This window comes from Brassica napus, chromosome C2 (genome assembly GCF_020379485.1).
Source record: "Brassica napus cultivar Da-Ae chromosome C2, Da-Ae, whole genome shotgun sequence".
Classification (NCBI taxonomy): domain Eukaryota; kingdom Viridiplantae; phylum Streptophyta; class Magnoliopsida; order Brassicales; family Brassicaceae; genus Brassica; species Brassica napus.
Genome location: NC_063445.1, coordinates 5,342,390 through 5,358,876, shown reverse-complemented (window position 1 = coordinate 5,358,876; position 16,487 = coordinate 5,342,390). Strand labels below are relative to the sequence as shown.

Here is a 16,487-nt window from a genome sequence, read left to right as displayed (position 1 = left end):
TAAGATTGAATTGTAAAAGGGCAAAAGAAATTGTGTTACTGGCTCGATGCATTGTTCTAGAAAAGTGTATGCAGAGAGTCAATCCAGCAAGGTTAAATTAAGATGGATGCATGTACCTAACAAACTAGTAGAATCTCTTAAATACCATATGGTTATAAAGCACTAACTTGTAAACTTAACAATGAAGTAACTGATGTATAATAAAGGTCAAGACAATGTATCCAACTGTAACGCCAGTTATTTTTGTTTTACTCTAATTACTTCTGGGACTGATGATATATGATGGATGGTGAGTGAGTGATGTTATCAAGTGTTTGGTTTCAGTTCATGAGCATCTCTGTTAATGGCCAACTTTCGATCATACAGGTTTAGGTGGTTCTTTGAAAACACAAGTGGAGTTTATAGCACTCGGATTGTTTTCAATAACTCGTAGAAACGAAATTTTGTTAACAAAAGGTGGCTTATGGTTGCATTGTATACAGTAATTCAACTAATATTATATACAATACACTGGCTGGCTGCAACCTCCTTATATACTCATCACCTTTCAAGAGTAATGGTGTGTAAAGAATCATTGGAATCAGTTAGGATCTAACTTTAGCAAGCCGAGCTGAATCTCTTCCAATTCTTCCTCATCATCAACACCTTCTGCAATTGCCTCTTCCTGCAAGAAAAAAAAACATAAAAAAGTATCAAACTTTGTGTTCTTTCTCTCAGAATCATGCAATGCACTTTGGTCTTCTGCGCAGGTACCTTTATCCTTTCTTTCCTGACAGCTTCTGGGAGCTCAGCAGCGGTTTCTCCAGCAATAGCAGTCAATACTTTATCAACCTCCTCGTCGATCTCTTCTTCCATACCCTCAGAATCTAGTGCATTGTCAATGGCATCAATCACAAACTCCTCAATAACTCCAGCCTGCATACCAAAGCAACAAAAGATTCACTCAGGATTATGTAAAGCCAAACAATTTCAAACAGGCTCAGATGAAAAAAAAACACTAATATCAAGTATCAAAAAAGTAATGCCATGCTTTAAAGGTGTGAACCGTGTGATTATCATCGATAAGCATACATGATCAAATGAGAGAGAGAGAAAGGGAAACCAATGAAGAGACCTTAGTCATCTCTTTGCCGAACTCCTGCATAATTGCAGCCATTTGTGGAGCCTTCATGAGATCATTAACAAGCTTCATAACCTCTGTACTCTTGGAGAGATTCCCAACTGTTCCAGCAACAGCTGAAGATTCACCAGAAAAAAAAGTAAAGGATACACAAGTGAGTCACATTGCAAACATAGCCTGACAAAGTGATGAAAGCTCTCAAAAAATCATGCCAATGAAAAAAGCTTTTATATACCAATACTCTCTCCGAGATGCATTGATATAGAATTCATCTGAGCCTTGTTTTCATATAACTTGTTAACTGTTCTTCTCGAACTCACAATCTCCTTAGCAAGCGCCTGTAACAACATTCCCAGAACCAAAATCACTAAACACATTTTGAAAAGAGCCAAAGATTACATTTTTTTTAAGAGTCTACCTTAGCTGAGACCATATCATTCCGCTTAGCAGCCTCTTTAATAGCTTTATGTACCGTTCTCTCTTCTTTCTCTATATCTGAAAAAACCAAGAATCTCAAGAATCTAACCAACACTTGCGATTCTTGATCATCGTCCGATCCCAACCCGATTCAGAGTGATTTCTCGCAGTTTTGAGTGAAATCAACCAAACCCATCAATCTAATTTCGGCGAATTTGAAAACTTTTTTTTTTCTTGAATCTAAAAAAACCCTAAATTCATTCACCGAGGAGGAGGAGGAAGAGATGAGAAAAAGTAGAACCTCGGATTTGGCGTTCGATGTCACGGCACTCCTGGCGAAGTTTGCGTTGCCAATCACGTAAGCGTTGCTTTGGATCAGGCTTCGGCTTGATGATCTTCATCACTTTCTTCATTTTTTTCTAAAACCTTCGCTGCTCTGTTTTCAATCTTGATGGATGAGTAACGAATAACTAGTAACGACCCCTTCTCCTCACAACTAACTCTTAAATACCTTTTCTTTTATAAAATAAATTTATTTTTTATTTATCAAATAAGCGGTTCAATTAAAAATATTGTTCACTCTCAACCAACTTTTTATATCTGCTCATTTCAATGAGAAAAAGACAAAAATAGCACTAAATCAAGTTTATGTTCTCAAACTAACATTCAAGGTCAAAAGTCATAAAAATAGCACTTAATGTTTTATCAAAAGTCACAAACTTAGGGTTTAGAGTTAAAAGGTGGGGTTTAGGATTTAGGGTTTACGGTTTATGGTTTAGAGTTTAGGGTTTAGGGTTTAGGGTTTAGAGTTTAGAATTTAGGGTTTAGAGTTTACGGTTTAGGGTTTAGAGTTTAGGGTTTACGGTTTATGGTTTAGGGTTTAGGGTTTAGAGTTTAGGGTTTAGGGTTTAGAGTTGAGAAATGAGGTTTTGGGGATAAGATTTCAAATTTTTGAAAAATAAAAAAATTAAAATTTTCAAAGGATAAACTTAGAAATGTGCTACTTTGGTCATTCTAGTTTTTGAGTGCTATTTTTGTGATATAAACTTAAAAAGGTGCTATTTTGGAGATTTGCCCCATTTCAAAAGTTGGCTCAGTCCAACCTGATTCGGAACAAATTAACCAACCTGTTAAGATCTATTAGATTAAAACTTAAAATGAATAAATTAAAAATCTTAAATTTTGAAAAACTAAAAACAAAATTTAAAACTTAGACAGGCTTAGGTGATGATTGTTTCATTAGTTTTTAGTTTTAGTTTTTGGTTTTTAGATTTTAGATTTTGGTTTTTAGATTTTGGTTTTTGGTTTTTAATTTTTAAAACTTGAATAGAAAATTTTTTCTTATATAAATATTATAAATGATACAAAAATAAAAATACATAAAATTTTGAAACTAATTATAAATTTTCTTATATAAATTATTTATATTTTCTTAAAGTTGAATGGCTATTTTTATAATTCAGGATTATACAATATATTTTATTAACAAAACATATTATGTTTTTATAATTTTTTGTTATTTTTAATGTGACTAATAATTATTAAAATAATTCAATTGTTTTATTTATAGAAACTAATAACTAAGTTTTAAAATTAAATAATATTATTTATAAAATATATAAATTTATTTACAGATATGAAACACAAATTAAAATATTTCACACTATTGTTTAAATGATATCTAATGTACAAAATATTTTATGATAATTTTAACTTTTATGAAAATATTATTTATTAATTATTAATTAATTATAATGTAGTAGTTTCTACAAAAAAAAATCAAAATTCGTTTTTCTTCATAAAAGCTCACAAAAGTTGGTTTTTGGTTTTTCTTCATAAATTGGTTAAACTTTTCAAAAACTAGTTTCCCTAAATTTTAGGGAATCTATTTATTGAAAATCTTGATTGGCAACTCAAATGGTTTTTAGAAAAACAAAAATTAAAACCAAAAACTTGATTGGATGAAAAATGGTTTCTACAAAAGCAAAAACCAAAAACTAAAGCAAAAACCACAAACAATCAACCACTTAGTGTTGACAGAGTCTTGAATGATTTGGAGGAAACATATTCCACGGCCGAAAGTTTCACCTACTCGGAGAAGATTCTCAACGGTGGTCACCACAATAAACATTGGTGGTGAAAAAGTATTGACTTGGTGATTATAGGGAGAAAGATCACAATGATGATGAATCACTGGGGGTTTCTCTGGATTAGCTGAGTGGATGGAGCTTTAGGAGTTAGGAGGCATCCGGTTTGCTAGCATCTATGGCCGGTCCAGAGCATAGGTAAAAAAAACCCCACCGCTTAGCACATCATGATTTTAAATGAAAATTTTAATTGTATATATAACACTATAAAATTTCACATGAATAAAAAGACGCAAAGTTTTAAGTGAACATAATAAGACATAAAAAATTGAAAATGTTAGACCGGAGCTGCTTGCATCTGAAGATCTAAGAACTAGAGTTTCTGTTTTAGTAGCTCAACAACATGAGTGAGTGTCACATGTCAATGACCTCATCAAACAGAGAAGTACTTCACATCATGGGTGAATCCACATTATGTTGATGATACATGACATACACCAATCAATTTCTTCTCAGTTAATTTGCTCTTCTGATGAACAAAGCTTTATCTTAACGAGAAACTGAGTTTTCCAGAAAGTAAAATTTGAATGGATTAAGTGAAATTTAAGTTACAAAAAAAAAATTTGAATGGATTAAGTGAAATTTACAAAAGAATACCATAATTACAATTAACTTTCGAATGACTATAGTGAAAAGAAAATTGGTAAAACTACAAATGAATTGCGTAGGTAACAAGGAACATTGACCTAAATCATAAGCTGTTGTTGTTGTATAACCAAAACAGAAGCCTGAGAATTGATATCATGTGAAGCCAGTAAATCACCAATAACACCAAGCTCCTTAAACTCACTCCACTCCTCAAGCCCATCCGTGTACACACTCTTCCTCCCTTTTCCTCTCCCCACTACGAACATATCGAACTCACTCGCCAACGATTTCATCACACCCGGTGTCTCAGTAGCGTCTAAGATCGCCTTTTCAGTATAAAAGACATCTACTGATGCGTTGCTCTTCATCTCTCTAAGATGTTCATCGTCAAGCATTTTATCCCACTCCGAGATTTCTTTTACTTTATCATCGACAGTAGTCATTCGGACCACGGTCAGGTTAATTCTAGGGTCACGTGACATTCTAGTCGCAAGTGTCACGGCTTCTCTATCGTCTTTACCACCAATGAAGATCATACATACTTTGTAGGATGACATGTTTAAAACCGTGTCATTGATGTTTCTCCGACCGTAGCTGCTTCTATAGACAAAGATTCCGACAGAGCATGGCGCTACTTGAAGAACGCTCTGGTTAAGGTTCCTGATCATGTTGCTGTCCGAGATGAGAGCTGATCCGTCAGCAGACCAACTCTGGTGAAAAGGAAGGAGGATGAGAGAAGTAGTGTTGTTTAATGCAAGCATGCATACGTCTCCATGCATCGTATCGGGCATAGACACGGCCGTGAAGGTGCTTACGAAGACCGAACCGAATAAATCTTTGTGGAATTTTTCAAAGGAGAGAACCACATTGTTTGAGAAAGACGTCTCTTCTGTTTTGCAAGTCTGTAACTTGTGGGAAATGAAGATGGGGTTGGCTTGCCCCACGAGCTCTAACAAGTGGAGAACGTAGGCTGCTACAGGAGCTTCCCGGGACGGGCATATGGCTTCAAGGAGGTTGATCATTGGGTTTATGTCATCTGTTCTGTAGATGCACGACAAGATCCTCAGCTCGGAGTTCGGTTTCAGGTGCTGCACGTTCCGCTTCTCGTACCCTGCGTACATCCTCGATGGGTCGTATAAGTACCTCAGAATCGGAGGTACGATTGCGGAGTTCAACGTTATGTAAAGACATGCAACGGTGAAGGTCTCAGGACGGACAGACTGCAAATGTTCAAAACATAGACATGAGATAGAGTTTTTTGTATTAAAATAATTATGGTCAGTGCACCTAGACGGCAAAATAATCATAAATGAAACAATTTGAAAAAGTCAGTCTAGACGGCAGCGACTATAGACACCTGCCTAAGCATTAATTTTCTAGAAAGCGCATAACTACTGCCTAATGATTTTTTGAACATTGATTATATATGGTTGTGGCGTATATGTGTGTCTAGTGGCGTATATGTGTGTCTAGTGTCTACATACCCCTCTTTGGAAGGCCAAGGCGTAGGCACCGAGCTCGAAGATGCCTTTAAAAGACATAATAAGAGAGATGGCGAAGCAGTCTTCCATTGGCATACCGTAGAACAAAGCAGGAAGAGTGGTCAAAATAAACTTGACGACGAAAGATGTTACCATGATGTATATAATGCCATTGAGTGCACTCCAATTAAGCAAAGCCCAAATGTCTATCTCACTTGAAGATGAGGCAACGAAAAACGGAAGAAAAGTGCCGAATATTGCTGACTCAAACTTCTGAACGATCGCCGAGCCTAAAGGAGGGCCATGAGGAACAGCGAGACCTAATATGAAAGGTCCCATGAAAATAGATTGTTTGCACCAGTTGGCAAGTACGGCTGATCCAGAGACCATAACAATGATTATAGCTAGGTAGATTGGCCTGACGGGCCGACCAGATGGTGTTTTTCTAATAATGTAGAACATCAACGGTCTGAAAACATAGATGGCAACACAAACAAAGAGAACAGCTACCGCTGCTCGCATCAAAGGACGGTTCCCAGCGATGACATCTCCTATAAACATGCTCCCGAGCCGTGTTTGCTCGTCCTTGAGCTCCTTCATGAAGATGAGAGATGAAGAGAGAACCGAGGTGCTGAAGTCGCTGATGACGGCAGCGGAGATGGCGAGACGACCTAGCTCTGAGTTCTGTAGCCTTAGCTCAAAGAGAAGGTTCCCAACGACAGGGAAAGAAGAAAGGCATTGTATCGAGTAAACCACTACGGCTTCCAAAGAACTAAGCGTATTATCCGATCTCTTGTTTCCCACGTCTTTCAAGTTTCCGAAAAAGATAACTGAACAAACCAAAATGGAGAGTAAGACAGAGGAAAGACCAATGGTGATAGCTTTCCTCCCCGAGGTTCGGATCAAACCCATGTCCATTTTAACTCCCATCAAGAACCAGAACATCATGTAAGAGCAAGCAGAAACAAGACTAAACACAATCTCTTTGTAATCCTCTGAAGCGAAGAATCTCCTCGCAGCTGTATTCTCATTTATAAAAGACTTGCTCAAGAGAACACCAGTCTACAAAAAAAAAAAAAAAGAAGATAAATACCAAACCTCAAACTCAAAATCTAGAGACATCGTGATAATAACTCACAAGCATATGGGACGTGAAACGTATCATGCCGAGACGGCGGAGGAAGAAATGCAAGAACTGCCATAGGAAAGAAATGACGAGAAATATCAACTGTAAGTGTGGAAACGCGTGGTCCCAGAAATGAACGTTTATATTAGGATCTGTGAAGTTAGGAGAAGGCCAAACGCCGTTAGAGCTAGGGTTTAGAGGCGTGACGTCGCAGATCATGTTTGATTCTTTCCATGTGTCTCTCAGGTAAAGCATCTTATCATCTCCAAACTCCATTGTTGAAAACCCTCAACGAAGACGAAGAAGAATCCAACAACAAACAAAAGGAAACAGACCAAAGAAAAGATTGCACTAACAATTTTTTTACGGAGAGACGATTATAAAGATTTGTTTTTTAACACGAATAAATTCATTTAATTAGTTTTTACTGTTGGAAACAAGAATCGAAGTGTGAACGAAAGTTTTTTTCATGTGTGGTTTTCGAAAACCCTAAGAATAGTAAGTGTGTGAATGTGCAAAGAACTAACCGGAAACAAGATTAATAAGATTCTGCTTACTGTTAGGTTATTTTACAGGTTTACACAACTTAATTGTTATTTTCATCTATGTTTTAAAAAAAAAACCTGAGAATAGGAAATTTGTGAATAGGCAAAGAACTAATCAGAAACAGGATTAATAAGATTCTGGTTACAGTTGGTTTTTCTTACAGTTTTCTAAAGAATAAAACTTAGGGTCACCTAAGGTGAATTTTTAAATTCACATTTTCTCTTATTACCAATCAAACTGCCGCATAGATTAATAATAAAATACATTTTTCTTTTAAAAAAATCTAAAATAATTTTAAAAAAATAATGACATTCATTTTAATAACGCTAACGTCACTAACTAAACCCTAATTCTAAACTCTAAACCTTAAATCTAAACCCTAAACCCTAAATTCTAAACCCAAACTCTAAACCCTAAACCCAAACCATATATCTTAAACCCAAATCCTAAATCCTAAACCCTAAACCCAAACTGTAAACTTTAAACCTAAACCCTACACCTTAAACTCAAACCCTAGAATCTAAACCCAAATCTTAAACTTTAAAGAAACAACATCAACATTAACCCAAACCTTTAGGATATAGGATTTGGGTTCAGGGTTTACGATTTGAGTTTAGGGCGTAAGGATTAGGTTTGGATATATCGTTTGAGTTTAGAGTCTATGATTTGGGTTTAGGAGATAGAGTTTGAGTTTAGGGTTTACGGTTTGGGTTTAGGATTTAGGATTTGGGTTTAGGATATAGAGTTTGGGTTTACGGTTTACGGTTTGGATTTAGGGTTTATGATTTGGGTTTAGGGTATAGATTTAAAGCTTAGGGTTTAGTTAATAGCGTTAATATCATTAAAATTGGCGTTATTATTTTTTTTCAATTATTTCAGATTTTTTTAAATAAAATTAATCTATTTTATTATTAATTTATGTGACATTTTGATTAGTAATAAGAGGAGATGTGAATTTAAAGATACCTAAATCTTGTTCTTTTATAAAACTTACGGGTCACCGCCTACTATAACAGAATACCAAAAGGAGAAAGAAGAGAGAATAAAAAGAACAAATGATCGTTTCAGTCCATTTAAGATAAATGATGAAATTTTGTGGACTTTATATGAATAAAAACCTTCCATAAAAAACTTCACTCAATAATCCATTGTTAAAAGGCACATGTCATAGAAAAAGCATAATAGTTGCTTTAATGGGCAACAAATCTTAGTTTTATTTGTGTTACTTTTTGTTCATCTACATTTGTTCTGTTATTCGTATTTTTACAACACATTTGTTCTTCATTTCTCACTAGACCACTCTAGTCAATCAGATCTTTCTTATGGTTGATTAATCATTGCTAAAATAGTTTTTTTTTTTTGCTAAAAAACTAGTAATATATAAAACTAAGGGTTGTAAGGGCATTTTAACCGTTCAAACTCCAAATTTAATCAAAAAAATGTTTTAAATGAATGAAATTAAAAGCATGAATATGGAAATTTCTTAAAAAGGTTAAGGATGATTCATGACAATTGGAATATCAATATCATTCCACTCCTGAGTCAATCTGACTAGATCAACTCTGATTTTCCAACAAATTAAAATATAGTATAAGTTGGATGGTCACATCTTTTTGCGTCATTTTCCAATTTTATAGTATTGACGGATCAATTTCTAAAAACAAAAATAGTTAAAATACTGCTGTTTGACATCCGAAATAGATTATAGTTGTAACTAAGCCGGACAAAATATATTTAAATTTGATTTGATTTGTTATTCGTTTTTTAACCAAAAAAATTAGGTATCCGTAACTCTTTGAAGCAAAGCAAATACTAAGAGCATGTTTATTGCATGTCTCTTAGGTCGAGTCTCTTAACGTAATATAAGATACAGTCTCTTAGATTTTAACTAAAAAAGTTAAGAGACGTCTCTTATATCTTTTATTTAAGAGACGTCTCTTAGTTTTTTTTAGTTAAAAGCTAAGAGACCGTATCTTATATTACGATAAGAGATTTAATCTAAAAGATCTACAATAAACATGCTCTAATATGTAATATTCGTAAAAACGAAGCAATCATATCACGGATATTCAATACGATCTATTATGTGCATATATATATATATATACATATATTTCTATAATTATATATAAGCTTTATAATATTTTTTTTATTAAATTGATTATTTTAGTTATTAAAAAAATTAAAGTAAATAATTTTTATTTTTGTAATAAAATACTATTATTTATATTATTTTGGATATTTTAGTTTTTAATTTATTGGTATGGATCGAATCGAAGATCCAATTAAAATATAATTTTTTGAATATATGTACACCGAATTTCGGAATAGCAAAAAATCGAATCAGATAATTGATTATTCGAACAAAACGAATACTTTAAAAATCTGTATATTTGATTCGTGTGGACCCGCATGTAGGTAGCAAAATTTCTAACACAATTGCGTTGACTCGACATTCTTCCACAAATAATTTACCAAAGCTACAAAAAGAGCATTAATCATCCATCCACTTTATATAAATGCCAGTTATTCATTAATATAGATATGTTCCAAGTTCCAACTAAAGTTATTCCCTTTGAAATATAAAATGAATACGGTTGACCCAGATTACTCTACTAAAAAATTGCAACGCATGCAGATTGCCTCATTGTTAATGTTCCCTGTAACATCCTATTATATAGCACGCGTTTACATATGCGCATAAAAGCAGTACGAGGAATGCATGTTGAAGAATATTTTTAAAGCATTGTTTATACATGTGACATAAGATAGTATGTAAGCTGGCGTTACATGTATGTATATTCAAATAATAAGTGGCATAAGATGGTATATAATCTTCACCGTTCTGTAAATTTTATCGTCATATGAATGTATATTCAATTAATACGTGACGAACAGGCCATCTAAAACTTGACTTAAGTTAGTTACTTTTAATTTAATTTAATTGGGAATTTGGGATTGACATTCTTCGTTTATTTTAAGATATATATAGCTGACAAAATATTAGTAGGTTTATGCGAGGAAGGTCTTACTTGCTTTCTCTAATCTAGTTGAATTTCTTGTTAATCACATCAACTTTTAACCTAATGTATCATTCATGACTTCATTTCATACATTGTGTCATAATTACTGTCCATAAATTAAGTTACTCAAAATATTATTCCAAATATTCTTAGGTCGTAATTAGTGGATTGAGGTCTTAATTAATGGATTGATATCCACAAAAAATATATAGACTACAATCTGAAACATTTTTCTATACACAAATCACTATATAGAAAATATTTAAACGCTTATTAAATATGAAATCAAGATACGTCTATCGGACTTTGAATTCAGCGATGAATGCATGGCTCAAAGAATCGTCAGATTCAATAGATTGCCGGTTTCTCCTTTGTATTTCATTTGTGTTTGTTTTTGGCTAAATACCGTTGCCAGAATTTGCTTTTTTCAAATGTTTTCCAAATTAGTAGAATAGTAGCTGATTTAGAAAGAAAAAAATTGATAAAATAATACCAAAAAAAGATAAAAAAATAGTAGGCGTGAATCGTATACATTTGTGTGCGTGAATGTATGCTTAGAAGGTAGGGTGTCTTATTCAATAATCCACCCCTCTAGGAAGGCTGTCATATATATATAAAACAAATACACCACAAAGAATTTAAGGAACCAAGAAAATCAAAAGAACAAATAAGGTTAAACTCAAGTTAATTAGATTCTTCTTATACACAAATGAATCAAGAAGATCATATGAATCAAGGAGAGCATATTATGAACAACGGAGAAGGCTCAATGCCTTGCTTCTCCGAGACGACCATTACGTCCTCAAATCATCTCTATCCCATGACGGCGGCGACGAAATCATCGGAAGAGGACCACAGCATTTCGCTCTCTCTTCTACTCAATCTCTCCACAATACAAGACAAAGTCCACCACATCCAATCTCTGGTCAGCTTTTTCATGATCTCTAACAATAACCAATCCTCGGAGTCAACGTCGTCTTTGGCCGTGGCTAACATCGAAAGCTTGGTTCAAGAGATCGTCACGGCAGCTACTTCAATGATGCTCACTTGCCAACAACGCCACATCCCATCTAACAACAACAGTAACTTCAATAACGAACAAACCGTTGATGCAATTGTTATGAAGTATTCCACACAAGAGACCGAACCGGATCATGACTTCACGCCAGAGTCGTCAACCAACTTTCTTGGCGTCCAAGAAAGAGGAAATATTTCGTTTATTGACCATAATCTTGACTGGCATGGCACACAATCCATAAACCCTAAAAAAGATCAGCATCGTTTTAAAACAAGACCCGGGAACTATGAGGTATTGGAGCTAGGCGCAGACGATCTACTAGCAAAGTTCACGCATTACTGTCAGATTTGTGGAAAAGGGTTTAAGAGAGACGCGAATCTAAGGATGCACATGAGAGCACACGGAGACGAGTACAAGACACGTGAAGCCTTGATCAGCCCAACGAGCCATGACAAGAAAGTCGAAGGACACTCATTGATGACACATTACTACTCGTGCCCTCAACATGGGTGTAGATGGAACCAGAGGCACGAGAAGTTTCAGCCGTTGAAATCTGTGATTTGCGCCAAGAATCATTACAAGAGAAGTCATTGTCCGAAAATGTATATGTGCAGGAGATGTAACGTGAAGCATTTCTCGGTTTTGTCTGATCTTAGGACGCACGAGAAGCATTGTGGGGATATCAAGTGGGTTTGTTCTTGTGGGACTACGTTCTCTAGGAAAGACAAGCTTATGAGCCATGTTTCTTTATTCGTGGGCCACTCACCGGTCCATGGCCCGCCGCCGCAGCAGCGTCCGATTATCACAATATAAAGATTTCTACGTATTATCAAATGACTTGTGCATTAGCGTTAATGTTACAAATTATTTTGATTACGATACTGCATTATGGATATGTTAAAAAAGTTTACGTAGTTTTTCATCATTCTTGCTTCTGCTAAGTTATGGGTAATAGTTTTGGTTAATCCATGCAACTTTTGATTTCTGAATAATAGTTACAATGTTGAGAAACTAACGTGACAATGGCTCATCTGACTTCAAACTAGCAATGTAACATCTTATAATATATTTGACATATGTTTACAATTGGTGTCAGTTGGTGGCAGCACTAAAGATAGTATTTTCGTCCATATATAACAATTTAAGAAAGAAATAATTTTTTTTTTTTTTTGCTAATCGAGTATCCTGGCCCCACCGAGGTGGTCCAGACTAGAGACCGAAGTGAGCAAGGACGCTGCCAGGGCGTCACCATGTGGCTCACCGTGTAACGGTCTTCGGTCTCGGGTGCTGCAGCCCACATGTAAATTCCGCAGTGGCCAAGGCTTGAACCCAGGGGCGGTCAATCCAGCTGGAGCTCCTATACCACTAGACCAAAGCAACTTGGTTAAGAAAGAAATAATTATCTTCTCTATGCACATACGCAGCAATTTTCATCCATTGTGATTTTCTCTCATGAATAGAAAAAAAAAAGAATTTTTAATTTTGACAATACATTTTCAACGGTCCATTTCTTCTGATATAGATGTACAGTATAGACTACTTGACAATTATTACTAAATATTTTAAATAAAGGAAGTATATAAAGCAAAAAAATGTTATAACACCATATTTTGGTGGATTGGATCATAAAAGAGATTCAAAAATGAACTCCCATTGAAAACTCGTGTTTACAGTTTGTGTAGCGATGTGTCTTGACTCGATAGCATCATTTCTTAGGGTATGTACGATGGTCAGGTCCAACATCGCGTGAACCAGTGTTTATGTCAGGTCCAACAACTTAATTGTAATTTTTTCATCTGTGTTTAAAAATTCCCTAAGAATAGTAAAATTGTGAATAGGCAAAGAACTAATCAGAAACAAGATCAATAAGATTCTGGTTACAGTTAGTTTTCTAATAGTTTTACACAACTTAAATCTGCTAATTTACGGGTCCCTCACCACCTAGCTAGTACTACTATAACAGACAATACCAAAAGAAGAAAGAAGAAAACTATCATTTCCTTCCATTTAAGATAAATGATAAAAGAATTTGTGGGATATATGAATAAAACACGATATGGAACATTCCGTAAAGAATATTTCACAAAATAATTAATTGTTAAAAAGTCCATGTTCAATCCTAGAAAAAGCGTAGTTGCTTTTATGTCACAAAATAATCAATTGTTAAAAAGTCCATGTTCAATCCTAAAAGGCGAAATAGTTGCTTCAGTGGGAACACATTTTTTAATTTTATTTCTGTTACTTTTTATTCTTCTTCATTTTTGTTATATCTGGCAACACATTTGTTCTTTTTTTTATCTCACAACTAGAGTCTAGAGAGACCACTCTAGTCCATTAGATCTTTCTTTATGTTGATTAATCATTTCTAAACTAGTTTACTGTTTTTCTTCTTCTTTTTGTTAGCTAAGAATCTAGTAATAAAATTAAGAGTTGTTGACAAAAAAAAAAAATTAAGAGTTGTAATGGAATTTCAATTGTTCAAACCCCTAATTCATACCAAACATGTTTTAAATGAAATTTAAAGTAAAGATAATTCATGGCAATTACAATATGATCATCATCCTCCCAATCCAAGTGTTCCGACTTTCCAATAAAATTAAATATAATATGATCCAGACCTTAGGTCTGACTAATCCTTCCAGACTGGAAGCAGTGGTTGATAATATGGAGACATGGCGTAAATCCATCTTCCCAATGAAAATTTAATTAGAAACATGAAATTGATTCCAAGCGCTAAACCACTAACTTAACGCATAGTTGGTAATATAGCTTGTGTTGGTCGCATCTTTTTTTTTTGAATAAAATGTTAAATTTAATTCAAAAGAAAATAGAACTTGTTTACAGCCTGAGCTACTATGTTAGTGTTAAGGACTTTGTTTTTAAAACAATGAGACTGTCAAAATATTTCGCTATGTTCTCACAGCCCCAATCCAGCTTTGGTAAGCATTCACCATCCTTTTGTCTTGCGTTAGAGTCATTGTTCTGTTCTTCGCATGTCTGGCGATTGACCGAAAGAGTACATCGTTTTTTTTTGATAAAGGCGTTGGTCACGTCTTTTTGCGTCACTTCAGTATTCTAGTCTAGACGAATCTACGATTAAATTAATTAGAATAGACTTGTTTGTTTATCACGCGAAATAGATTACAGTTTTAATTAAATGAGGTAGCAGTAATTGTTTAGAACACAATTGCGTTAACGCGACGTTCTTCCACAAATAATTCACTAAAGCTAACAAAGAAAATAACATTAATCATCCATCCACTTTATACAAATTTTGTTCATTAATATAAATATGTAACAAATAGCTCTTTTGAAATCTAAAATGAATACTACAAGATAATAATACCGAGGAATCCCAAGTCATAAGTTTAGGGACTATATGTTTGTTCGATGTATCTTGGACAACCTCTGTCCTTTTTAGTGGATGTGGATGGGTCTGGATGGACAGTGGTGGAGTCATTCAGCTAATGGGGACGAAAAATTTCACTCGGCGCGAATCAGTCTTGTATTCGAAAATAGAAACACTACGGTGGGCAATGGAGAACATGCTTCAACATTCACCATGTCAAACCTTTGGGACAGATTGTAAGGAGCTGATTGCAATGATAAAGGAGCCTAAAGCTTGGCCAAGTTTTGCGACAGAATTGGAGAGAATAGAGACGCTACAGATATTCTTCCCGGACTTCAAAATCATTCACGTACCACGAGCGCGCAATCATTTTTCAGATTTTTTAGCTAAGACTGATAGATCCTTCCATAGAGAGTTACATTTTGTTGGTTGTTCTATTCCGGTTTGGTTACCCAGACCACCTCAAGCTTGAGTAATAAAATGGCCGTTTGACGTCAAAAAAAAAAAAAAAAATCTAAAATGAATACGCTTGACAAAGATATTTTACCAAAATTTCAACTCATGCAGATTGCCAGATCTTTAAAGGCCTTCATCATGCAGACTGCCACATTGTTAATGTCCCCGGTAAGATCCAATTATATAAGCACGCGTTTACAAGTGTGCATGTTATAGGAGATAACAGGATTAATGCATGTAGGAGTTCTTTTCTAAAGCATTGGTTATACGTGTGACATAAGATAGTATTAGGGATGTAAGCTACACCCACCGTTATGTAAACTTCACCATTAAATGAAAATATATTCAAATAATACATGATAAAAGAAAGTTAAAAAAAATCCCTTGGAAAAAAAAAGAAAAAGAGTCAAAGTTTCGCCTGTTAGTCGTCTTCATCTCTCGACTCTGCTCCGGCGCGTCTCCCACCACGAGCTCCAAATCCGGTCTCGTCTTCTCCATACGAACCCAGCAAACCAAACATCTCTCTCTTGTGCTCTGTTTTGACATGGATCTCAAGCCTCCCAATGATGAAATGAAAACTAAGACGAGCTCTAACTTCTCCTTGCCGGCTTCCTCCTCTCCAATAACTATCAACCTCTCTTACCCCTTTTCTATGACAGAGAGCTCTCCGGCGCTCCTGCAATCACCGATCAATAACACCGATATAGCCAAAGTTCCTGTTCTTGATGAGGATTCTGAAAAAGAAATTGATGCTGTCGATTCTTTGGTTGATGCGGGAGAGCTATCTTCTAACCCACCAGATGCTTTTGTTCCATCTCTTGGAGCATGGGCCAAACCTCTGACATTCGCACCACCTGCTACTCCTCCAATGCCAGCAACACCATCAGATTTTGACCCACAGTACCTCAACAACCTACTTGACTCTTTCTGGCCAACACTAAATGATGGAATTGGGAAGAAAAAAAGAGATCCACACACTGCTGTAAGAGAGTTTCCACGCATTCCGGTCCAAAAGATTCCTGTTCCGGAGCTTAAGGATGATAGAACACTAAGGTTTCCATGGGCTGCTAGAATGAATCCTGCAACCAGAAATCTTTATCGAGCAACCAAGCCTACCTTCCGACTTGATGGAACTCCTCAGGTTACAATCCCTTCTCAGGTTCTTAGTTTAGGACCAGAGAATAGAAGAGAGTATGTCATTGTCCAGTTCCATCGA

At 35.2% G+C, this 16,487-nt stretch overlaps 3 protein-coding genes across 4 annotated transcripts; 1 reads left to right on the top strand and 2 right to left on the bottom strand.

The window, feature by feature from the left end:
• Positions 1–413: 413 nt before the first annotated feature.
• LOC106385218 (vacuolar protein sorting-associated protein 24 homolog 1-like) lies at positions 414–2,131 on the bottom strand. Of its 2 annotated transcripts, none has more exons than XM_048746572.1 (6): positions 1,839–2,131; positions 1,539–1,660; positions 1,356–1,458; positions 1,115–1,236; positions 754–915; positions 414–664 (listed from the first exon to the last, which is right to left on the bottom strand). In XM_048746572.1, exons 1-6 carry the CDS (start codon positions 1,948–1,950, stop codon positions 581–583), a joined length of 705 nt encoding a protein of 234 aa, XP_048602529.1. In that variant the 5' UTR covers positions 1,951–2,131; the 3' UTR covers positions 414–580. The 2 variants fall into 2 exon arrangements, with proteins under 2 accessions (XP_048602529.1, XP_048602530.1); XM_048746573.1 differs by having other exon boundaries at positions 1,539–1,615; positions 1,839–2,036.
• A 1,133-nt stretch (positions 2,132–3,264) lies between these two features.
• LOC106410127 (cation/H(+) antiporter 3-like) lies at positions 3,265–7,872 on the bottom strand. Its single transcript, XM_013850616.2, has 3 exons — positions 6,892–7,872; positions 5,757–6,815; positions 3,265–5,492 (listed from the first exon to the last, which is right to left on the bottom strand). The coding sequence occupies exons 1-3, from the start codon at positions 7,153–7,155 to the stop codon at positions 4,371–4,373; spliced, it is 2,445 nt and encodes an 814-aa protein (XP_013706070.2). The 5' UTR covers positions 7,156–7,872; the 3' UTR covers positions 3,265–4,370.
• An 895-nt stretch (positions 7,873–8,767) lies between these two features.
• Positions 8,768–13,161, top strand: LOC106406887 (protein SENSITIVE TO PROTON RHIZOTOXICITY 2-like). The gene has a single exon (XM_048746570.1). The coding sequence runs from the start codon at positions 11,158–11,160 to the stop codon at positions 12,277–12,279; it is 1,122 nt and encodes a 373-aa protein (XP_048602527.1). The 5' UTR covers positions 8,768–11,157; the 3' UTR covers positions 12,280–13,161.
• Positions 13,162–16,487: the final 3,326 nt, after the last annotated feature.

Excerpts from the sequence above, each read along its gene's own strand:
- LOC106385218 (XM_048746572.1), bottom strand. The coding sequence starts at position 1,950 with ATGAAGAAAGTGATGAAGATCATCAAGCCGAAGCCTGATCCAAAGCAA. Across the intron at positions 1,459-1,538 it reads ATGATATGGTCTCAGCTAAG|GCGCTTGCTAAGGAGATTGT; the intron begins GTAGACTCTTAA and ends ATGTTGTTACAG. Across the intron at positions 1,237-1,355 it reads GCATCTCGGAGAGAGTATTG|CTGTTGCTGGAACAGTTGGG; the intron begins GTATATAAAAGC and ends GTGAATCTTCAG.
- LOC106410127 (XM_013850616.2), bottom strand. The coding sequence starts at position 7,155 with ATGGAGTTTGGAGATGATAAGATGCTTTACCTGAGAGACACATGGAAA. Across the intron at positions 6,816-6,891 it reads GTTTCACGTCCCATATGCTT|ACTGGTGTTCTCTTGAGCAA; the intron begins GTGAGTTATTAT and ends TTTTTTTTGTAG. Across the intron at positions 5,493-5,756 it reads CCTTGGCCTTCCAAAGAGGG|TCTGTCCGTCCTGAGACCTT; the intron begins GTATGTAGACAC and ends GAACATTTGCAG.
- LOC106406887 (XM_048746570.1), top strand. The coding sequence starts at position 11,158 with ATGAATCAAGAAGATCATATGAATCAAGGAGAGCATATTATGAACAAC.